Consider the following 25,118-nt stretch of genomic DNA (forward strand, 5'->3'; position numbering starts at 1 on the left):
ACAGATTGAGTCTGTATTTGGTCAGTGACCGCAGAGCGCCACCTGGTGGTTGAACTGGAGTTATCATCAAACTGTTGGGAGTAAAAGTGTTAAACTGGTATTTACACCACACTTCCTTTGCTTGAAAACGTGTTTCAATAACTTTGTCTACAAGTTTATTTTAATTGATAAGATTTGTATTTAACGAGTCTAAATAAGTCTAAATCACTTAATTTAATACTTCAAGTTCCCTTCAAAGGTAACTAAAAGTGCTTTATTGGTTATACATTACTCTGGATCAGGGGTGTCCAAACCTTTTTCACCAAGGGCCACATACAGAAAAACATACGGAGAGCTGGGCCACTTATAGAGGTGAATATTGTCTCAAAAGTTATGTTATAAGTTATAAATGCACGATACTTGGAAAAACTCTTTCAGAAAAAAATAACTGCCTACATCCCGTCTGTCTTTAGGGTTTCATTTATGTTGTTGACAGCTCATCCCTTAAAACAGAAGCCTCAGATTGCTGATAATAAGAGTAAATATGAAGGTTCAATTTCAAGCTTGTTATAGAAATAAATTATTGTTTTTTTTTTATCAACTAGGATTTGTTAGAAAATGTTTTAATTAATGGCTAAATTTATTTGAAAAGTACAATATAAGACAAGCAAAAGCTTAATTTGTGGGCCATATTGCATTATACTTTTAGAATTTGCAGAGGGCCGATTCAAAATGGCCTGAGGGCTGTAGTTTGGACACCGTTGATTGTTTTATTTAATATTTCTCATTCATTTGGAATTTTACTTTCTATTTTAGAAAACATTTAACCCCAACTTTCAGATTTTTTCCTCCAAATTGAATATTTGTTGTATACTTCAATTCATTTCCACACATTGAATAATCATTCGTCTATTGTAATTGCTTAGAAATAACTTACTCCTTTCTTTGCTTACCATAAATATTCCATCCTTCATTCAAACACTTTTCCAAATCTTGCTTTCTATTTACTTTATTGGCTTTTTGATTCAAGGTAAACACAAGTTTTTAAAAAAGCCCTATTGTGAAGCACAGAAATTGAAATGAATTGATCTTTTATGAAAACTCGAACCTTTTCAGGACCATTATGACTTCAGCTATGGATGACCAATAGATGGCAGTATTAACCAGCACTCAATAAGCTCAAAAACATTCTGTTAACATACATTTACACACTTTTCAACGAGAGGCTGAAATAGAGTAATTAATTCTAATTAATTGAAAGATAATTTATTGATTGTTGAATTTTCCACCCTAAAATGCCCCCAAAAAATCAACTGGTTCCAGCTTCTCAAGGGATAGGATTTTCTTCTTTTCCTTGAAAATAAATACAAAGTGTATAAATATTCTGCCTATAAATATCAAGAGGTATTTTTCAGTTTTTAAACATTATATAACTGATTGATCAAGAATATATATCATCATTAATGAAAGTAAGCATTGGGTTAAAGCACTAATACTAACAAACACAAACGTATACAAACAGATTTATTTGATATAAAAGACAGGTGCATTTCTTATAAAGCCTATATACACTGTTCAATGACAATAATGAGAAAATCTTTTGCTACAAAATCAGTGTAAACATTTTTTCTGGTTGGTCGTTTTTTTTTTTGCAGAGTGCAGAGCACGTATTGTAAACAATGCACACCTCCCTCTCACTGAATAAACACTGATACAACATGAGAAGAAACACAAAAGACAATATAAAAAAGGAGATTATGCTACGCTCTCGATCGGTGTTGGATTATATTGACACTTATTTAGTTGGCACCTCTCAGTCCATGGCAGAAGATCACAGATGGAATATTTTAGTGCAGTATTTGTTGTTTGGTGTGTCAGTTTGAAGTCCCAGGAGATAAACACACAGACTGTATTTATATTATATTTACAGACACTTGATGGCAGCACTGCTACAGTTTATCCTCTTCTGCAGCTAAATGTAACTCGAGAAGCACTTGGAGGTTTCTCAATAACCCTTCGGACACACGCTTCAATCTTAAATAAGTACTTTTGTTTTAGTTATTCCAAAAACAAACTCCTCCCGCCACCATAGTTAAGCATCTTTGCATTGGTTACCAATTTCTTTAAGGATGTATTTGATAATCCTACAGTACTTCTTGTCCTTCAGTAGCCAAATGTTTTAGCGTCCTGACATGGTTATCAACCCTCTCTTCTAACTCCTCTGCAATAAAACAAGTACGCATATCTCAAACTGCTTTACTCATGATCTGCTTTAACATAAACGTGTTTTTGGTCTTGTGGTGCCTTAAGCTGAAGCAACTTACAACACCTTTCACACCTGGAATTATCAGAGTTGTGTGCATCTAAACCAAAAGTCTAACTCTTTTTGACTTCTCAGATTCATTTGAATAAGGTAGCAAACAAAAACTGGACAAAACTAAAGTATACCTTGAAGAGCAGAGGAGTGTTGTTTTGTTCTTACAGTATCTTCATTCTACCCCAAGAAACTTATTTATGGGCCTTAGGTTTTAAACCACTACGTTATAAGATTGCGTCCTAAAAAATGACAGTATTTTAACATTAAATGGAGACAGAATTAACATCACTGCTGCCAGAGACCCAGATCCACCTAACCAATAAAAGAAGAAGCTCATTCAGATCCCAAATGCTGTGGTCATCTCTGAACAAAAAATGTCACCTCTGTTAAAGACGCTCTCACTTTACTTATGTTTGCATTTAGCTTGTGCCATTACACTCCCGCTGACGCTGACTTCAGCCTCGACTAAACTGTGATTGTCTGCTCGCACACCTTTCATGCTGCATTTAGTCTTCAGAAAGACAAGGAGATTTGGGCTTCAGTTTTTTTTGGTTCTGGGCAGCTGACCCATCATGAGTCCAGGTAGATGGAATAGATCTGGTTGAGGCAGCGGTCGACGCCTCCCGCCTGGAAGAGGAAGCTGTCGTCGGAGTACCCGCCCCCCGCCTGACCCTGCAGGTCCTGCAACAGGTCGAACCCTGAAGGACGGAAATGTATATCTGTATACAGCAGCTCCTTTCCTTTCACGAGAAGCAGAGTGGGCATGCAGTGGTAGTAGAGACGTACAATGCAGATATTAACGATAGGCTATTGCCTTTTTTTAAATATTCAGTTTGTTCACTCAACCCCACTAGCTTTCCCACCTCCACAGTAAAGGGTTTCAGATCATCTAAGAAGCACTCTGATTGGAGGGTATGGACCATCGCTCTGCTGCTTACCTGTAGAGTGAGAGGTGGGGGGGTTTGTGAAGTAACCGGCGGGTTCGAAGCCTCCGTCGCTGCCTGGTTGAAGCGCCTTTCCCCCTCCGTACAGACATCCTTTAGGAAACACAGAGGAACCGTCAACTCCACAAACCATCTGACACACTGAAGCCGACACGGTCCCTCTTCAGTACCTTGCTGCTGGGAGAACACCTGCTGCTGCTGCTGGAAGTTTTTGTGATAGTCCTGCAGCTGGACGTCTCCTCTGTCTGAGGAGGAGCTCACCGGGCTGCCGTCAGCGGACATGAACAGTGAGGTCGATCTATTCCTGTTGGCAACACAACACCGGGTAACTCAAACACTCAGTTCTTTCATGTCAACATTTATGAGTTCAGGGACACATTTCGAGGAACTGTTTGCATATGTGGCGGGTTTCATTCATGGTGCAACTTATTTGTTTCATAATTTGCCTTAAATTATTGCTACATCTTTAAAAAACTTGCTGTGTAGAACATGACGGGGCAGAGAGCCTTGCTTTTTTATGGTTCTGGGATGCTTTGTCCATGAAGTTTGGAAGACAGCAATTCAAATTAGACTTCGATGACTAATTAAGGGCTTCTCGCTTTCATGCAACCACAAAAGAAAAATCCTCCCGAGGCCTAGTGCACATCCTGGAAATATTATATTCAATTAAGTCATTCAAACTCAAATACGGTATTCATTTAAAGTAATTAAAAACAGTTTAGTGGTAATTACTTCATCTTAGAATAGGGCTAATTTAAAGCCATGCAACATGTATTGACTTTATTTCCATCTTAGTTATTAAAAGGTTTCTATAAAGTTGAACACAGCTCTCTGCAGTCTGTCATGCTTATAACCGTTACCCTGCAGTGTGGCAGCAGCTGTGTAATCACACACAAACATGTAAATACTTAAATCTGAACAAACAGTGCAGTTTATACAGGAAAGCGTTTCCAGGGGGGGTAATGTGGGCGGGCTCTGTATCCATCGTTACGCTGCAGGAATTTGCTGACTGTGCACAAACACTCTGACTCAACATGGAAACCAACGAGTCAGTGGAGCCAAGTGGACGTGAAGAAAGGAAAGACGAATATCTCTCCGAGGAGATATGGAGCTGAAACCCCCCCCCCCACCCCTCCTGCTTCTTCAAAGACTGGCTCTCAGCATTTCAAGCAGCCTCTCCTGGATGATGTGCTGCAGTATATTTGTCCCCAGAGAGATAAATGGCCTTGGATTCTGCCTGAAGATTTTTAGTGGTCTTCATAAACAAGCCAGACCTTGTCAGAGAGACTAATGGCTGCCGGCCGAAGCAACTTCTATATACGCATCTGACCAGTTACTAAAGGAAATGTTTAGAGGCTTCTTTACATATCTCTCATTTATAATCCCCAGGTTTCTTCATAACCCAATTCCCATGTCAAATGCCATTACACTTAATTTAACAATCCCCGAGGAGAAACACCATAAAAGCCAAGATTAATCAGAAGGACTTTTTGAAACCCAATCTGATATAAGTTACAGATGGCTGCTGCGGCGTCCCGAGGTAATAAAGACCAGGCTTTGAGTAAGATTATGTAAACAAAGTGGGCTTTGATATAGTGCGACTGTTGAAATGAAGTTGCCGCGATGACTGCGAGCCCCAAGAATCCAACACTTCTCTGGATTCCCCCTCGGCGGCCCCCGCACCATCAGAGCTGACCTTAACTATAAACAACTGCGGCTGTTCTGCGGCTCACATTCCTGCGACGTTGCAACAACATAGCTGGGATGTCTGATCCGTGCTGCGTGGATCTATCGTTTTGTGGCCGCTGTACCCCTAAAACTCCTGATGCAAGAGCTTAAACAGAGCCGGAGGGAGCGTCCGTCAGCACAAAGACGGAAAACGTTTCTCTGATCAGGTGAAAAACCCCTTCATCATTTTCTTTTCTTTCTGTGTAACTAAAGCAAGAAGCCCTCTGGAATCTGGAATGAGAAGAATCCTGCTTGTAGAATTTAAACTGGTATGTTTATTAGCTTTTTTAATAACAGTAAACTTGGACTAGATCAGAGAAGGGGGTGAGTGGTTTTACTAAAGAAGGTGCCATCTGCTCTGCTCTGTTGTCAGTTCTGGCAGAGGGAAGCTGCTGTGACAGAGATGTATTGGATAACAGAAGAGCATGTTGAATGTATGTAACACAGATGGAGCTTTAATGTGATCTAAGCACAACCAATCAAGTACTTAGAGAAATTCGAGGACATTTATTTCATGTTAAAGATGGGGAAAATACAAAAATGTACGAGCATGTCAAAACATTTCAGTTAAACCAGCTCTTTGGATCCGATGTCAGTCGGAGCTTCTGCAAAATAAACTTCATTACGTCTCTTTCCTTCAAATTGTATAATAGTGTTTCTGTGTGAGAGCCACCTGATGGAACTGCTGCTCCAAAAAAAGTCAATCCTGCTCTCCCCTGACCGCAAAACACACAAACACTGCACATCACAAACACTCGCTGACGGACAAGCCTTAAGCCTCTGAATCCCTCCAGTATAAAATAATTAAAAGAAGTCCAAATGGCTCGTCTCGGCCAGGGTAAACACGTGCCTGGCTATGAGGTCAGAGGAGCACAGATAATTTACTTTCACGTGTTTAACGTCTCGCTAAGTCATTCGGGGGAAAAACAAGTGCTTGTCTGGTATTGGCTTTGGCAGGCCGGCGTGTACTGCGGGCAGCGGAGGGACTCTATGACATCCTCAGTGTCTATAAAGAAACTCAATGGACAGACTGTGAAGCTCCCGCTATAACTTCTGAGCTGGAGATGGAGGCCGAGGGGATGCGGCTTTAAGGCGAGTACATTGCTGTACATGTCCAGAAACACAAACTAACAGACACCAAACTCTTACCTGAACATCAAATTTGAAGGACTAAAATATTTACTCAAACTTGGCTGTGTTTGTTGAACTCCAACAACTTTAAACAGGTTAGTTTGACACCTAAACTGCTCCTTATGTCAAGAATCCAGGTGACAGATTTATTAAACGCTTCCATCATCATTTTCTTTTTTCTAAAATATTAGGATGTGCAAGGCTCATTTGAGGTTGGCAGACTTTAAACTACAATAAATCCACTTTTTATTTCCCGCACTACGACGACTTGCTTGGGTTGTTTTTGTTCAGAAAGGGTAACAACGGATCTGCACATTTTAACAAACACATGGAAACGCTAGACATACAAATATAAAATATGGGATTTAGCAACTCTTTTTTTCAATTAACTTACAGGAATTAAAAAGGATTGGACCCAATGAAAGAATAAAGGGGAATCCCTGTTTTTACCTTTATTTTTGTGTGAAGGTTATTGTCCATGACTCAGATTTTCCTCGATCATCTTGAAGCATTTTATATCAATTCTAAAAATCATAGCATGCTCAAGAGCATCCCAAACCAAACAAAAGTGAACTATGATTACTCCAGCACTTGCACACGTTCAAGGTTTTTTAAGGCGCTGCGCACACATGCAGTTTCAGTACATCACAACATCCGTTATCAATTAAACAAAAATGTTAAGCACAACTTCCATGGAAGATGACTCAAAAGATTGAGAGTTTAAGCTATTAATTGCTTGGTTTTCCAGTAAGTGGACTTTATTCAAACCCTTTTTTCCCAAGGTTAATAATAAACATGAGCCCAAGCTTGTTTATAGGTCTGAACAACACATCTCGATTGACCCAAAGCCTATTTTAAAACAAGGATTTCGCAGAAATACTCGAGCACTTCATGTGAAATTATATTTGAGAGTTATTCTGACCCTTATCAAATATCCTTTATACGATAGACTTCCTTTGTTGTTGCTGTTGAGCCAATAAAAGTCTGTTTACGGGCGATTCCTCAATAGACAATAATATGAGGCCGTATTGACCAGACTGCAGCCTGGAGGATTTCAGCTGCAGCTTTTTAGTCTCACTTCTACTTTTATACTGGGCTAGACAAAATTTGTCTCAGTTTACAGTACACATAAGTTCTGCGGCCTCCAACTACCCAATCAGTGCGACCACAAAGCCATAACTCCATCTCTGGTGATAATGTCTCGGGTTTATTCAAGAATGCACTATGCACTGTTTCTGAGCCCGAGCTTTAAGACGAGGGAAAGTCTCATCGGGGTTTTTTGATGGCGTCCATATATTTGAGGTTTGACACTTGGAAGAGTCGAGCAGTTTTAAAAATGCTTCAGTAGAGGATTCGTCAAATGAATAAAGAGTTTGAGGGCGAACATCCAAAAATGCAAAGAGGAGCAGAACACTGTGGTCACTTTCTTTGGCTATTTTTATCTGTCCTAGAAAAATAGCTCCGGATGATTACTGCCAAACACAATCCCGTTCAGCTGCATTGTATCGGGTTGGCAGCAGAAGTCCATGCAGCAGATAAATCACACCCTTGCCAGGCAGCAGCAGGGAGGGGGGAGGGTGAGATTTGGATGAACTGACCATTTCAGTTTGCCTCTGGGTACACCATTAGCCCAGTAGCAGTAAAATACCCATGTTTCAAGGAACTAAAGGCAATATATTTCAAATGCATGACAGTGAGAACATTAAAACATATTTCTGACGTTGAACAGCTCCTGATACAAAAGGTCATTACTCTTAATGACTCCATGGAGCAATAAAACAGAAATTCAAAACGAGGAAATAAACACAATCGTTCTCCAGTAAAAACGACTTGCTGCCCATGAGTAAGACCCTTAACATCTAATAGCCACTATTTAAATGTTTATAACGGCAGCTGAAGAAGTCCATGTGTTTACTGTTTATTAGCTCCGCATATGAGGTTATGTTTTGGGTTTGTTTGTTTGTCAGCATGATTACAGACAACGATTTTGTTGAAAATTGTGGAAAGGTGTCCCACGGGCTAAGGAAGAACATGTTGGAGCTGATTTGTTTTTGGCAGGTCTGTGCTTTCCGAGTGCCTGTTGTTGAGTATTGAACTGCAGCACATTTACCTCCATTGATCTCCTGGATCTTACACTCACCCCTCTCTCACGCTCCCTGCGCTAGTCAGCGAAGATATCGGGCTGTTGGCATCAAAGTTCCCCTCCAGGCCTCGGTACCTGGAGCAGGTGTCCGCTGACGGAGGGAGGAACTCAGAATTGGCACTGTTGTGGACGGAGCTGCTGTTTGAGTACACACCTGACAGAGAGACAGATATATTAAAGGATAACCGCAACGAAAATCAGATTTATCAGTATTAACAAAAGCCTTGTAAGGTAGCTGCTCAGTGGTGAAGGTATTTTGCACATAAAGTAACTTAGATTTACAAGTTACAATAAAAAGTAGGAGAAAGTCTTACTAATATGATATGAAATATGACTTAATAAACAACAAGTCTGTGGCTATGAACTTAAGAGCTGTGGGAACACGTATGCTCACCGTAATTCTCCATTTGACTGTTTTTTAACTGATGGAAATGTAGTAGTTATTCCATAAAATGACAATAGTTAGATAGATATCAAAATGTCCTAAACACATTGGTTAATTTCTTGTTTTGTCTGACCGACTGTCCAAAAAATACTAATAGAAAATACTTAACAAGATATGAAAAGCAACAACTTCTTTAATCTAAAGAGCTTTTGTTTGTTATTAATAAAGCAACTATTCTAATTTAGCAACGAAGCAAACACAGAGGCTTTTCCCCAAACGGTTAAGCAGCAAACTGTGCTAGTGAGAAACAGAACCTCCATTTTAACGTATTCTCACTTTATAAAGTTTGACAAGTTTCTACGGACTTTTATATATTTTTCTTCACAGTAAAAGTGTTTTTATCAAAGTTCAAATGGATCCTGACAACAGCGTCTGTTCCCTGCAAAGAATCGAGATTTTCAGAGCCACGTTTCAAAACTACAGGAGGTGTTTGATATTGAAAACATTATTTTTTGGTCCCTTTCAACACTTGGGTTTGATTTTAATGGCGGCTGACGATTGCTAGTGTATGTCGCCATGAATCCTGCATACACACAGTTCAGTACAGACTCTCGTTTATACAAAACAGAAAGTAACATTCGGGTATTTCTGATAAGCAGAAAGTCCTCTTGGGACATTTTCAAAATCAAACACTGACAAGCTTGTTTCGCCATGAATAAAATAGTGGGTTTAGTGCCGTTTGAGGCTTTCCCCTCAAAGTCTTCTGGGTAAAGCTGCAAGTAGTCTGAAGTAATAGACATGGACAGCTCTCCTGGACACTCTCCTCTCTCTTTTGCCAGCTGAGCCTCAGTGTACCTGACAGCTTCTTGATCCCTGTTCAGCCATTGAAAGGGGAAAGAAACAGGGCTTGGCTGGAAAACGTTTTTGAGCTGAGGGACGGGCGGGGAGGAGGCCAACTCGCCCGCAGTCAGTGCCCGGTAATTGGACAAGGTAAACACGGGCATGATGAGCTATCATCGCAGGAATGGTAGAGAGGAGGGGAGAGGAAAAGGAGTGAATGAGGCCATGGGAGAAAATGAAATAGACACAGCTGAACGGCCCAGGTGTTTGGGCAATTACTCGTTTCTCTGTTGTCTCTCACTTCCAGAGAGAGAGTAAACACTGATTCTAACATTTGCTTTTGCTACCGTTCCACCTGTGCGTACCTGTGAAGTCATCGACGCTGGGTAAAGGCGAGTGGTTTCCCTGGTGGAGATGCTGCCGGGCCAGACAATCGCTCAAAATGTCCGATTCCAGCAGCGCGTGCACCTGAACCTGTCAAACAGAGCAAAGACAGATCATGCTGTACATGTAAAACCAGTATCAGTGGTAGAGGTGGAGATTCCTACTGCTTACCTAAAAGTCCGGCATTGTTACTCAAGTTAAAGTAAGTTTAATTAGGTAAATATAGCTAGAATATTCTATTATTATACCATTTGATTATTATTATTATTATCATGCATCAATATAAATTAGGATTTAACTATTGTAGTTTGTTGAATTGAATTTTTACCTATTTTGTAACACACATCAACTAGTAATTCCCAGATTTATCAATTGATTTTTTGGCTTTAAAAAAATCAGAAAAGAGTGAGAAATGCTGGGAAATTGACCCAGAAAAGTGGCTTAATGTTTCAGCTGTCCTTATTTATACTGTTTGGTAGTGTTATTTATAACAAAACATATTTCATAAGCTCTTTGTTTGTTTTGTGTGCATAAAATTTGACTTGTAACTAAACCTATAATTAAGTTTTGAGTACATGGTCTTTTGGTGGTTGGAGTGACCATTGAAATGGTGGTACATGTTATGTTTCATGTTGGGGAGCATGTAGAGCATGAACGGATGAGAGTCATTATGTTTAATATGCAGCTTTCTTCCAATTGTGTTTTGCTGTTGGGCAACACGGCTCCCATGAAGCCAAACATTGAAATGATTAATCTTGATTACAAACAGTAGATCAATTGAAAACACAGCGCTTTGTCCGCAGGCCCTTTTTTACTGTTCATTTTTCAAAGAAATGTCACTTGGACCAGATGCCTGGTTCTCGTTTCGTCCGACTTCTCCAGAAATATCGTTATGCAACTTATTCCAAGATGTTCTAACAAAGTTAAGACAAGACAATTTACTTTATTATCCGGCGTTAACAAAGGATCCCCCAGGACTTTCCAGAACAATTTATGGTCAGCTCCAGGACTAGCAGAGAAGCTTGTGAAGGACACCGAGGAACCACAGAAGAGCTATGAATAATCAGCGAAAAATGTGCGCCCAAAACCAGTGTTTATGAAGATACAAACTTCATAAGCTGTGACGCATTGGCCCAGAAGAAATGTATAACCGTGAGGAGTTTATAAAGCACACGTTTAATATTTCAAAGCTCTCTGTAGCCCCACAGCGCACATTTACTGCAGCACAGGGCGTGTATGCCATGTCACAACTTACAAGCACACGTGTTTCTGTTTATAAAAAACAAGGCATGGGAATACACACAAAGCCCCGGTGTCACTCACGGTCCATAGAAAACAAACAAGGCCCAGATAAGGCTGAACAATAGGCTCCCTATTCTGACTTCCAGCAAAGTGTGTGTAATACTTTGTTTTGTTGCATTTCATCCTACTGAATCATAAACATGCTGACCCTCTCCTCCTGCTGCTCTACATCTCTCACAGAAACAAGAGTTATTAAGAGCAGAGCCAGGCCGCGTCACTGACATCACTCACCCTCTGAGATGCTTTCAGAGAACCTCTGTTAAAGATTTCATCTTAACAATAAACTTTACTCTAAAATAACTGCATTTTTAAATCATTGTGTTGCTGCTCTGTTCTTTCGGGAAGCTTGAGACGATGTGAAAATGTCATGACACAATGATCGTAGCCACGATAATTGGGATTTACAACGTCTGATATCTTGATTATCATCAAAATATGTCCGTTAAACAAACTGGAATAACGTTGCCTGTTTTGCTAATAGGGAAAATCTTTTAATTGCATCCCAGAAGGGAAATCTTCTCTTTGAGATTTTTAGTGAGAAACAAACCAGACATTTTATTCAAAGTACTCTGTATATATAATATATTTAACTATACTGTAATTTCCATGAACAGGTCATGAATTATATCTTGTACCTTGAATGTTATTCTTCATATGACAGAGAGCTTCTGAAACAGTATTTGCACGATCGTAAAACTGTCCAAAAACTAAGATGAATAAAGATTAGGGTTAACCACTAAATTGAAATGGCTCTTATTTTCCTATAAAATCACATTTCAAAGAAACTTTACTGAATTTCTGTTCACCAGAGGTCAAGCATCAAGATTCTTTGACCGTGAACTAATAAATAAATGTTTTATGAGGGCTTTGTGGTGGCCTAGTGGTTTAAAAGCCTGACCATGAAACCTCCACGCCACTGGTCCGAGTCCAGGGGTGTCGTTTTTACTGCCACCAAAAGTAACCATTTTTACTTTTGAACAAAGAAAACCGTTTATATCAACCTCTGTTACTTGATTTATATTTATAGCCTCGCCTTTCCTCCACATCTAATCTCATATATCTTTGGAGGTTTTATTAAAGATGTGGGTGATGAGAGAAGTGAAGTGCAACATGTAGGAAGAATACAACTGCTGCTCTTACCTTGACCTCCCTCTCCTGGATGCCTTTGGCTGAATGAGCTTTGACGTGCTTGCGTAGTGAGCTGGGGTCGGTGTAGCGTTTGGTGCATCCTGGGAGCTGACAGGCGTACGGCTTCTGGGAATGAACCGCAACAAGAAGGGGTGAGAGAGGCAAGAACATAGAAACCAAAGTACTGTTTTGAGTCATTTTAAGTGTGATTTGATGTTGCAAAAATGTTATTGTAACAAGCCACTATAGAAGCATACAATTGAAGTAAAGTAGAAATACCTTTAAGCTGTAATTTAGTACCATACTTGAATAAAACTACTACTACTTTACACCACCGGACAAAATAGAAGTTGTGGACCCTTTACTGAATATTAAACTCTATACTAAATAGTTTTGTGATTCCCACAAACTCAGAACATTGTAAATCAGATCCCATTCACCACATCTGGTTTATGGATACGATGTTAAACACAGAATAAAATGGTGTTTAGAAATAACCGTACGAGTTTAGCTGAGTCATAGTGCAGATTGTTTACAGGTGTGAGGCTGTGTACAGTAGTACTGTGTATTACACCCAAACATTTAGGATAAATGTGCTCACTCAGCGTGACGTGTGTACTAACAGAAAGAAAGGAAGTGAAGATTGTGTCAATATTTGATAGAAAACACTCAAAATGCAGTATATTTACCTTTCCTCTGCAGGCTTAGGGAGAGGAAGAGAGAGAAGGGTTAAGAGGAACACATCGTATAAACCCCACCCTGAACGTGTTCATAATGTAAACTTTAGATCCACCTACAATCAGTGAGTGGAGAGGATTCTCTTCAGCAGGTTATTTTTAGAGTAAACCTTTCAAAGCGAAGGATCTGTATATAATATACCAAAAAGGAACATGTCTTTATCTGGTAAACATAACAATTAGAAGGGTTCGCATCGCTTTTTAACAGTACAATTCAAAGGCTTTAAGGTACCCTCATTAAATATGTTAAGACTTTGAAGACCAAATCATCACATCTGTATTGTTACGATAAATCCAAACAATCTAGTTTACAGAATTTCCTTATACCCACAGCCATCACTGTATATCGACACCACGATGTTTTGAAGACTTTTGTGGTTTATTTGAGTGATTTAGTAAATGCAAAACAGATAACGTTTGTATTTTTGAACTGAAGCTAACCTTGAAAACACAACAGTTAAAATGTTTGATAAACTTTCAGTCTCACACACATAGCTGGTTTTTACAGCTTTTAGCTTGAGAGCCCCACTTTCTGCTCTTGGAGATTGGGTTGTTTGTTTTTCCCAATCTCGTGAAAATTGATGGTATGGTTAGGTAAATGAGCTCATTTCCATGAATCTAATTCCTCACAGGTTTTTCTCCCCACACTGGGTGTTTCACCAGGTGGACTGAATTAAGTTTTCATGAAAACACATGTGAATTATTTAGTTGTTGGTTTATGTACCAGAATCAGAACATAACAAGTTAAAAATAATGACCTATGTGGTGGAAACAAAGAGAACAAACTCACCCACTGTCTATCAAATAAAGTGCTCTAAAAATAAGGGTTTTTAAAACAGCACAAATGTACAAGGTCAAAAACACTTAACTGTGAATGCAGTATTTAAAGGTTTTATGTGAGAAAAAGTCAGTGTGATGTTAGGGCAACACCGATCAGGACTAATACACTGCCGGCCCACAAAAAGGTCACACTAATATTCGTTGGACTGCCTTTAGCTTTGATTACGGCGCGCATTCGCTGCGGCATCATTTCCACGAGCTTCTGCAATGTCACAACATTCATTTCTGTCTTGCATTAACTTTTTTTTGGATCTTGTAATGATGACGGGAGATTCAGACCACGGCACAAAGTCTTCTCCAGCACATCCCAAAGACTCTCAATCAGGGTCAGGTCTGGACTCTGTGGGGGCCAATCCATGTTTGAAAGTGATGTCTCATGCTCCCTGAACCACTCTTTCACAATCTGAGCCCGATGGATCCTGGCATTGTCATCTTGAAACATGCCCGTGCCATCAGGGAAGAAAAGATCCATTGATGGAATAACCTGGTCGTTCAGTATATGCAGGGAGTCAGCTGACCTCATTCTTTGGGTACGTAACTTGGTGAACCTAGACCAGACCAACTGCAGCAACCCCAGATCATAGCACTGCCCCCCCACAGGCTTGTGACCTTTTTTTTGGCCGAGCTGTGTATATAATATAACTATATTTCTGTTAAAGAGGTGACGTTTTGTAGAGATTAAGAGAACATATTTAGCTCACCTAAGGGTTTTTTAAAAACTCTTAAAAATAATACACATTTGTATGATTAGAATGAAGTAGAGTAGGGACTGTGCACATTTTTCTCAGTTGATTGTTTTAAAAAACCGAAATGATTGTTTGTAATTTCCCTAAAGGCATTAATAAATAAAAATCCAGTTTACTCTGAAGTAGATCTGGCATCAGGAAAAGTGCTCCTCTAAAGTGCTGTACGCTTTATTCGGGCCAAAATGAGGCAACGTCTCTTCAAACAATAGTTCCTGCGAAGCAAAGCGAACAATGAGTCGTTAAACTCTACTGTATATTCTTGGCGTTTGCATGCACAGTGCTTATGTCAGCATGAATTGATGAATTGACATGTCAAAACGCAACTGTGTGTCAAAATTATACAAATATTGAAATCATAAATCAACAGCGTAGCTTAAACAAAGCTTTTCTGTGCAGTGTTGAAATACTAGATGTTATGACTAAAATGTTTTAGTTTACCAAGGTGGCGAAGCATGTGAAATCAAACAGGGAACAACAAAATTCAGAGTTTAATTTGTGGTTTTGATTCTTCTAGCTGTGTTCAACATTCGCTAATACATGTGCTTGGTGAATCAATAAAGACTTGATAAGCACTCGGTAACTAATCACCCAGAAAATGGTGTGATATCGGTTTAAACTGATTGACAAACTCCAACATTTAGGAGCATGTGAGCTGCAGTTTTAGTTGAGACACATCTAGATGACACTGAGGACATTTTGGAAGCACATCTTTGATAACACAGTATTATTTAGAACATAAGTAACACAATACAAGATATTAAATCAAACATAAATAACTTGTATTGACACCAGTCTTTTCTTGGCTGCTCGAAATACTATTTTCAGCAATTATTTACATCTAGACACATCTGGCGCCATCTCGGAGCCCCAGATGTGTCTGATTCTGGATTTGTGACGCAACTGCGAAGCCGCTATTAGCCAGCGTGAAACCACAAAAAGGAGAAAATAACTCTCTACTCTTGTTGTAATAACACTGGAGAGCATCGTACGGCTCCATCTCACCCGTGTAATAAGAGATCTGATTTGCTGGATTACTGCTAAGTCTTCATCGCTTGTCAGCAGGAGTAAAAATAACTGTGGTTTACAGAATAAATCCACAGCAGGTATGTAGTTATACGATCCTAAAGAATGTTCTGTACTGTACCAGAAATAGGATGAAGTAGGGGAGCAGTGGCACTTAAAATTAAACAAAACCCCTTATTACCAACACATAGTGTGTCATAAAGAAGCCCGTCTACCGAAAGCCTACAAGAGATTGAGGTTTTATGCCTACAATTGCTTGATTTATTTATCAAAGTGACACTTTTTGTTATTCAGACAGGGATGGCTTTAAAGTAAATGTTCCTAATACATGGAAGGTGATGGAACTACTTTATTTAAGGAGGCCCTATTATCCCTTTGAGTGTTTTCCCTTTCCTCTACTGTGTTAAATAAGTGTTTGTGCATGGGAATGGTCGGCAAAGGAGGTAGTTTCTCTCCCACACACCCCCCCCCCACCCCCCTGCCTGAAATGCCTCAATTGGACTCCTTTATTTACTTCAGTAACATAATGACATCACAACCTAACAGATGCACCTTTATTGGCTAGCACTGTGATAGGCTAAGGGGCGGGACATCTCTAAGAGGTTAACTAATCACAGCAAAGCCGGGCAGCTCATCAATCAGAGCAGACTGGGCTCTGGTTTCAGACAGAGGAAAAATAAAACACTTTAAACATTAAAGCGTGTAAACCGCTCCGTTCACAAATCACAAATATGAACCAGAAAATAATCATGACATGGCCTCTTTCAAAAAAATGCTGTGCTGTTCCTGTATTTGTACTTAATAACTTGGAGCTTTTTTCTGTATTCTCTCAGGTAACATCAGAAGTGGATTTCGTCACTTCTTTTGCAACAGAAGCCTTAATTTATGATCGTGATACCCTGAAAAATCCCCCCAGTCAGTTCAAGCGTTGAAGAGTTATTAGATGATGATTTCTTCAGCGTGTTTTTATAAAGCGTGATCGTGAAAAAGCAAAGAGCAGCATTTGATTTTAATATTCTATCGTCTAAACAGTCGGTATAAATCATAGCTGCAAAGTTGTCACTGAAAGAGATGGATTTGAATTAAAGAAAAGTCACTGTATTGTCGTGCACAGATCCCAAGATTTATATTTATTTCGAGTTCTGCAGGAATGAATTTCAACCTCGTGTTTTCTATTAAAGTGTTTGGGGTTTTTGACATTTTTATCCAAGCCGTTCAAACCATTTCCTCCCCACAACACAAAGAGCCAAACTTACATAATGGATCATTAACAGTTTTTCACGGTTTAATGGATTTAGTTTCCTTCTTAAAGATGATAATTAGGTGATACATTTATTAAGAGGAAGTTGCTGCATAAGGCCCATTGTTTGTCCTCGCCATTTGTACTCAGGAAAGAAGGACTCATAAATGTTGTTTTTAAAAGAAAGCATTTTTTCAACACCGTAAACAGACAGAACATTCTGTTAACTGGTTTCTTTTTATGAGACGTCTGTGCTCGAATAAAGTAATTTTTGTAATGTAAAGTGTGCTCTTTAAGACACGTGTGGTGCGGCTGTGTGTTACTGACCGTGTCCAGATGTGTGCGCTGGTGTTTGGCGCGGTCGCTGGAGTTGCTGAAGGCCTTGAGGCAGCCGGGGTGCTGGCAGATGTACGGTTTCTCTCCCGTGTGGCTCCTCAGGTGGATCTTCAGGTTCTCCAGACGGGAGAACGCCTTGGAGCAGCCCTCAAACTGAGGAGGAAAATATAAACAGAGAGGCTGAAAGTGAAGACTAATTCAACGGTTTACTGAGTTAGAGGTAATAGCAGCTTAAAGTTAACTCAGGGTCAGGGCTAAAGAGTGATTTCATCCAGCAGGGCGTAGTTATGAATCAGAACATAATCAAATATGAATACTGGGTTTATACAAGGATGCTTACCCAATATCTGGCACGTTTGACAGTGTATTGATAAAAGCCTTTGATTGAATTTTGTAAATAATGGTAAATTGTGAGAAAAAAAACCAACCATGGACAAAAAATGTTGACTTTTACTGGACCTTTACGTGTTTTAGAGTCATATATTCATGTTAACATCCTTGTGTTATCTTACTTCTGGTAACCCAAACATCTTCCTATACAAATCCCTTCTGCAGCTTTAAATATTATGCTGGCCTGTAACTCACACATAATAAAAATCATATTTTCACATTACATACGAGTGATGTTGAAGTCCGGTCCAACAGTAATAACTAGTAAGGAGGTCATAAATCATGGTTTAATTTTATATGTTTTAAGGTTATTGAATCATAAACCTCAGGTAATGGCCTTTTCCCAAATTGCATGGAACAAAACGCACACTCACACACACACACACACACACACATACACACACTCACACTCACACTCACACTCACACTCACACTCACACTCACACTCACACTCACACTCACACTCACACTCACACACTCACACACACACACACACACTCACACACTCACACTCACACTCACACACTCACACACACACACACACTCACACTCACACTCACACTCACACTCACACACTCACACACTCACACACACACACAGGTAGGTTTTGGTGAAAGCATTTCTTTTGGACTGGAGCTGGAGAGTCTGCCGGCTGCACACTGCAGGCCATAAACTAAAGCTTTGTTACTTTAAATAAACTGTGTCAAATGTATTCTCAAATCTCACACACTAAAAATGTTTTCATTTATGTCACGCAAGTCAAAGTTTATGTGGAAATATTTCTCAAGGTTTAATTTAAACATCCTGGCGCTCGTACAGGAAGTGGGAGAACATCGAGACGATCGCAGGAGAGCATTTGACACATTTCTCCATGATTCAAAATGTTCCAAAATCCCGTTATGTGGTAATTGCAACACATCATGAATGTTAGGAATGAGTTTCAATGCTTTCACCCATCTGTTAGATTCAATGAAATGCAATCTACTCACAAAAACAATGATAACTAGGCCAAATGACGGAAAATAATTGTGTTTGTTACATGATATCATGCCATTTAATAAGGTAAAAGCTTTTGTTTATGAAAAGGATTATTATCTTTCTGAACAAGACTTCAAACGAGATCCGGTTTTCATCCTAAACTAATCCAGAGCGAAATATGGAAACAGTTTTTCTACCCTGATATTCTTTCCAGGGGTTTTATTAGGTCTCGCTAATGAGTCAGTAAATGTCACTCACCTCGTTTATTTTAATAACTGTGTGCATTAAAAAAGACTACATCATGGTGATTAATTAATCCAAGGCTGGAACCCGCCTTGAAAAACAACAAAATAACAAAAACAGAAACGAAAAAGCAAGTTATGAATAAAAACAGATCCGTGACGGAAATATTTTAATGCCCGATGACTATTTATCTAGCACTTTATTAGAACACAGACTATAGATTATGTCCTTTATAAGAAGGGAAACTGAACATCCTGCAGCTTTATGTGAACTGATCAGCCATGAGTTGTTAGAAAGGAGGAAAAACTCAATAGCCTTTAAGTGATGCTCGTCAGTTTAGTCCAAAGATGCAGAAGTTAAAACATTGTGAAAAAAACAAATGCTAACCCACTCTTATGTGTGTCCTAAAAAGAAACAGATTCTAAAGTATTTAACAGCAGAAACATGAAGTATAGTTTCATGTTTGCCGTTACAGTTTATGTACTTCAGGGTTTTGTCTGAACCGGGTAATGGGGGCGCCTTTCCCCGTAAAATGTTAAAGGGATGCCAGAACAAAATATTTCTGTTTGTCAAAACTATATAATGAGTTCAGTCCAGAAATATGAAGATGGAGTCAAATGTCTCGATGGCAGAGACAGCTTTGTTCTTATGGAGAATAAATAGGGGATGGATGTCCGGTGGGTCTGCCGGTGGATGAGTGACAGGCAGCAGGCTGACACTGAGACTGAGATTTCTGATCCTTTCTTTCACTCTCCTTTCTTCTGGAAAAGAAGTAAAGAAACCGGAACTCTGGATTTATTTGTTGTTTGAGGTGCAATATATGACTCAGCAGCTTTAAGACATGAAGACACTATTATTTTCCTCTTCGCTCTAATGAGGTATTTTCTGACAGAAAGTGGGCGGGGCCGTAATTCACACTTTCTTCTTGTAGAAAAACCCCTGTCTTTATTTTGTCTGACATTTAAAGATTTTAAGACTCAGTTTATTACTCAGTGCAGGAAATTGTCATTTTTTCTATTTTCATCTCGCATTTATTAATGTGTATTTAAAAGCTGGCAATATTCAACCCACAAATCTTATGAAAAGAGGTGGTGACAAAAACACGTTCATTTTAGTCAGGGGACAATGGTGGACATACTCCAAATGATCAATGTGGTCTTGAGGTTGGAAGAAGTGATTCAAACAGCAGTCTTTGGTGTTGAGGGACAGTACTTTGTTGAACTAACCTGGATTTGCTTTGTGACTTAAAAGCAAATCCAGGTGCTTTGTGACGTAAAAGCATCACTACTCTGTCGTTATGGGGAACGGAGAGTAGTGATGCTGTCATTCTTCTTGTGTGGAGACTCTTGGAGATGTATGTGTGATTAACTACAGTGCCCATGTTTTTAAAACGAAGCCAGTGCATCACTGTGCCCTTTGTTTCACAGGTTAGTTCTTGACAACAATGACACTTAGGCAAAGAGAAATAAGATCAGGGTTGGCAACACTCATGGCATTTGTTGACGGAAAGGAAAACCTGAGGATATCCTTCATATGAATCTGAGCAGAATCTTAATTCAGGACCATAAGTCATGACTGATGACTCCATCATGGTGTATTTAAAAAGGCTTCAGGAGCTTGTGTTTACAGCTCGAGTAGCACCTGTCTGATCTGAGGCCTGACATAACGAGCCGTCAAACTAGATTGAATTCATCGCACACACACACACACACACACACACACACACACACACACACACACACACACACACACACACACACACACACACACACACACACACACACACACACACACACACACACACACACACACACACACACACACACACACACACACACACACACACACACACACACACACACACACACGAGATTTATTTTTCCATGACTGCACCAGGGATGACTTAATTTACATGTTTTGACCTGAGCAGTTAATGAAAATGACGTTATTCATATAGTTTCGAGCATGACTGACTCTTCTTGTGTGTTGATTTAAATGTATTAATCTGTTTGCAGGCGACTCGCCAAAGTAATATACTTACAAGCTGGTAGCGGGTCGAGACGTTTTAATGAGCTAATTCACTTAATTAGGAAGCGTGTCCCCGAATGAAGATTTCTGAAGGAATTATTAATCGCAGACTCAGTTTGACGACAGCAGAGGAATCGCTGGGGAATAACGGAGAGAGTTACTCACGCTCAGGGACGGGGATTTGGAGCCAATGTGAAGGTCGTCATGAGGCAGATGTGTTCAGGCAGCAAAAGTTGTGTTTCAAAAAGTGACTCATGACAGATGTGATGCTGTGCTGGGGCTCAAAGGCCACTGTTGTGATGGTCAATGCTGAAGCTGCAAAGTCCGTCTCTTTTGGGACCTAATGTGGTCTGGTTTCGTCTTTATCTAGGACGCTCGTCTTCAATGTTTCAAATGCATCTGCTTCTTGTTCATTTTATGGGTGTATAGTTCATCGTCCTTATAAGCAGCCCATACGTTTCACACGACAAGTAGCTCAGACATTAAAGGCTGGAAATGGTCAAAGGGTTTTCTCTGTGGGAACACACAGTTTACAGGAAATGTAATGAATTTTGTTTATCAGTTTAAAATTTTGCAGAAAGTAAAATAAAAAGAAGCAGCCGCAGTAATCGCATGGATAAAGAGTTACAGCAAGGTAACAACCTCGAGCTTCCACAATATATTTTCTACAAAGTAGCTGCTCAACAAGGGTTTGGTTCGCCAGGAAATCTGGGATTTGTAGTCTTAAATCTCACTTGCCATTATCAGATGGAAGGGACATTTAAAAGGCAAGAAAAAGTATCTTGTTGGGAATTTGTTTTGAGGAATAAATGATGTATCAGTTCATTACATCACTACCTGTTAGCTATAAATGTATTGGGTTAGTCAGAATAACCTCAGGGCGATCAGCAGGTTTTTGGATGCTTGCTCCTAAAGACAAATCCTCCATTCATACAACACCTACATGTCTGGTCATCTGGCGAGCATGAGTAAGGGAAACCCGTCGCAACGACAGGAAACCATTGGATCATCTCTCTGTCTGACAGCCTCTCGAGACGAACCGTAAGCAGGTGAATGTCTTTCAAATCCCCTTTCAATGCAACGAAAAGTCGGAAAGGATGACATTTGTTTCGACTGACTGAAAAAGGTTGTAACAGTTTTGGAGGAGCAGATTTGGAGAAGTTAGCATTGCTCTACAGCAGGGGTCACCAACCTTTTTTGAACTGAGGGCTACTTCTTGGGTACCGATTAATGTGAAGGGCTACCAATTTGGTACGCTTCAAATTTGCGCGGTTTACCTTTAATTGTATGTTATTATTAATAGTAAAACTAATTAGTTATATTCACCTGTTTGAGGACACTGCTCATTTTAACAAATTTGCACAATAGGCCTAATTATCAATAATGGCTTAAAAAGGAAGGAAACAGACAAATATCAAAATCAGCACTTTATTTCTATTTCACTGTAATCACCATCAAACAGAACAACATAACATTAAACAAAAGTATTTATAGGCCTATTTAATCCATCACAATCTTTCATAAGTTTTAATGGGAAGCCTGGCATTGCATGCTGGCAACCAGGGCCTCGTAATCTGGGCTGTAATTTGACACTGCAAGTCTGAGTGAGTCTTGCAGATGTGCATCAGTGAGCCGTGTTCTGTGTTCGTTTTTTATGAAATTCATGTCAGAAAAGGCTGATTCACAAAGATAGGTAGACCCAAACAGACTGGCAACCTTCATTGCTGCTGTGCACAGACCACTGTACTTTTCAGTATCAACAAGGCCCCAAAAGTTTGCTGCAGCCTGGTGGGCTTTGAGGCGAATGTCATTCTGCAGTGTCACTATTTCTATTTCCACCTGCCCAGCATCCAAGCTGAACATTGCACTTAGTTGCTCAGCAATGGACGTTGTGTCCACGTTTATAAATGGATTCGAAACGAACGACACACATGGCTCAAGTTTATCAATGTCACAAAACCTATTCTCAAACTCTTGCCCAACCCTGTTTATGACTTGAGTGTATTTTTCGGCAGCGTTGCCAAAAATCTCAGACGCAGAGGTATTGTCGTTCAGCACCATCTGCAAAGAGGGGAAGTGCAGCACCTTTTTTCTCTGTAAATGCGCAGAGAAAATGCTCATCTGTGCTTTAAACGCATTTAAAGCACTGATCATGTCGGCAACAGTCTTACCTTTGCCTTGCAGCGCACAGTTCAGATTGTTCAGTTTTCCAGTAATGTCCGTCAGAAATGCCAGGTCTAGTAGCCACGCAACGTCCTCCAGCAGCGATGTGTCTTCGTCTCTAGATTTCATAAAATCTTTGATCTCCCTCAACAGCGACAAAAACCGGAGCAGAATCCGTCCTCTGCTGAGCCATCGGATGTCCGTGTGGAGAAGCAGGTCCCCATATTCAGCCGACAGCTCCGCCAACATCACCTTGAAACTTCGGTGTTGTTTAGCTTTGGAACGGATGCTGTTTATGATCCTCACAACAGGAGTCATTACGTGCTCGAAGCCGATCACCTTAAAAATAAAATAAAATCACTCTTACTCAAAGCACTTAAAAACAATAACAATACAATACAATACAATACAATACAAAACAAAATGTATTTATATAGCGCCGTATCACAACTATGAAGTTGACTCTAACGACCAAAAAGCGCAGTAGGGGCCGGTCTACAAGCAGATGCGTAAAATATGCCCAATAGGCCTACTCATAATTACAAATAGGATATTAGGCCTACAACAAGGATAACATAAATTAATAAAATACAAAATGAAAACGCACCTTTGCACATAAGGCCTGCTGGTGAATGATGCAGTGGTACTGTACGAATTTCGGGAACGCTGGGTCGCTTTTACAGAGCGCGATGAACCCTGCATGCCGTCCGGTCATCGCAGGAGCCCCATCGGTGGTAATCGACACCAGCTTTTCCAGTGGTATGTTTCTGTTGTTGAAAAACTCCTTCACCGCGTTGTAGATATCAACCCCCCTTGTGCTGGTTTTTAGGGGGAGTAGTGTGAGAAGTTCCTCTTTTGTAGAGAAATCTTGAAACACCATCCGAACAAACATCATCAGCTGCGCCGTGCTGCTGCTGTCGATGGACTCATCACATTGGATGCTGAACCACCTGCACTCCCTGAGATCCTGGTCCAGCTGATCAGTCAAGTTGTCGGACATTGCTGTCACTCTCCTGACCATTGTGCTTGCCCCCATTTGAACATCAGCTACAGAAGAGAGCACTTCCTTCCCATATTTCTCGTCTTTAAGCACAGTGTTCAGAACTATCATCATCGTTTCCTTGAAAAGGTCTCCATCTGTAAATGCCTTCTTCTTCTTTATCAGGTGTTCTGTTGCTCTGAACGAGGCTTCGGTAGCTTTCTGAGATTTTTTAGCTGGTCTTGTGAAAAAAGACTGTTGCTTGCACAATCCTGCCTTTAGCTCACTTACTTTTTCCACTCGTAGTGCGCTGCCCGGTGGGTAGTTAGCATGGTAGCTTGCGTGACAGGTCTTGAAATGCCTCTCAACATTGTGCCGCTTTGGTATCGCCACAGTCGCCCGGCAAATGAGACACACGCAGGCATCTTTTACAGTGGTAAAAAAAAACTCTTGCTCCCATTCACCGTGAAAATAATACGTTCTCTTTCTTTTTTCTGCCATGTTTTCGATTAAATTGTAATCATCCGTTCATCTTGACTTCGCTTCACTGCACTGACTGGACTCGGTCTCCACGCAACGGTTGTCGTGGAGACCAGCTAGGTCCAATCTACGTAATCTGAAGCATTTTATTTTACACAAATTACGTTTTATAAGTAGGCATATGTTTATATGCGTGCATACTGCATATTGTTATCTTCTTACAAGCAATGCAATATATTTAAAAATAATAGAAAGTTTAACAACGAATAAAATAAAGTTGTGTGTCACGTGAGAACTAGGCTATTTTAGAACAGGCCTTCGCGGGCGACTCAAGTAGTCCTCGAGGGCGCCATGGCGCCCGCGGGCGACGCGTTGGTGACCCCTGCTCTACAGCATCTCTAGTGGTCAGTTGAAAGGCCAGTCATTTTTCACTCTTTCATCTAGGTGTGAACTTGATGACTCAGCTGTTGAAGCATCAGTCCACGTGGAGCTATAGGGCCTTTAACACTTCAAACCTGTTTATTTGCCTTGATTTGTGTTCATTTATATTCTCTTTCTGCTCCTATTACTATTTCTTTCACCTGTTTTATATATAGGGTAAGACCAAGGGCAAGTGAGTTTGCATCTCAAATTCAATAGGAATCTGCACTACAA

At 40.1% G+C, this 25,118-nt stretch overlaps 2 protein-coding genes across 3 annotated transcripts in view; both read right to left on the bottom strand.

Annotated features, from left to right (window-relative positions):
- Positions 1–1,037: 1,037 nt before the first annotated feature.
- LOC134866476 (zinc finger protein GLIS1) overlaps positions 1,038–25,118 on the bottom strand; it is a 41,073-nt gene continuing 16,992 nt past the window's right edge. For both annotated transcript variants that reach the window (XM_063886680.1, XM_063886681.1), the window contains exons 3-9: positions 17,195–17,356; positions 12,294–12,407; positions 9,833–9,941; positions 8,240–8,396; positions 3,411–3,544; positions 3,235–3,333; positions 1,038–2,994 (exon numbers count right to left, since the gene is read on the bottom strand). In XM_063886680.1, the coding sequence (XP_063742750.1) occupies positions 2,867–2,994; positions 3,235–3,333; positions 3,411–3,544; positions 8,240–8,396; positions 9,833–9,941; positions 12,294–12,407; positions 17,195–17,356 (903 nt within the window). In that variant the 3' untranslated portion in view covers positions 1,038–2,866. The remainder of the gene's footprint in view (positions 2,995–3,234; positions 3,334–3,410; positions 3,545–8,239; positions 8,397–9,832; positions 9,942–12,293; positions 12,408–17,194; positions 17,357–25,118) is intronic.
- Positions 22,257–24,858, bottom strand: LOC134866475 (general transcription factor II-I repeat domain-containing protein 2A-like). The gene is made up of 2 exons (XM_063886678.1): positions 23,613–24,858; positions 22,257–23,344 (listed from the first exon to the last, which is right to left on the bottom strand). Exons 1-2 carry the CDS (start codon positions 24,483–24,485, stop codon positions 22,370–22,372), a joined length of 1,848 nt encoding a protein of 615 aa, XP_063742748.1. The 5' UTR covers positions 24,486–24,858; the 3' UTR covers positions 22,257–22,369.

Source organism: Eleginops maclovinus, chromosome 6, assembly GCF_036324505.1.
Source record: "Eleginops maclovinus isolate JMC-PN-2008 ecotype Puerto Natales chromosome 6, JC_Emac_rtc_rv5, whole genome shotgun sequence".
NCBI lineage: Eukaryota > Metazoa > Chordata > Actinopteri > Perciformes > Eleginopidae > Eleginops > Eleginops maclovinus.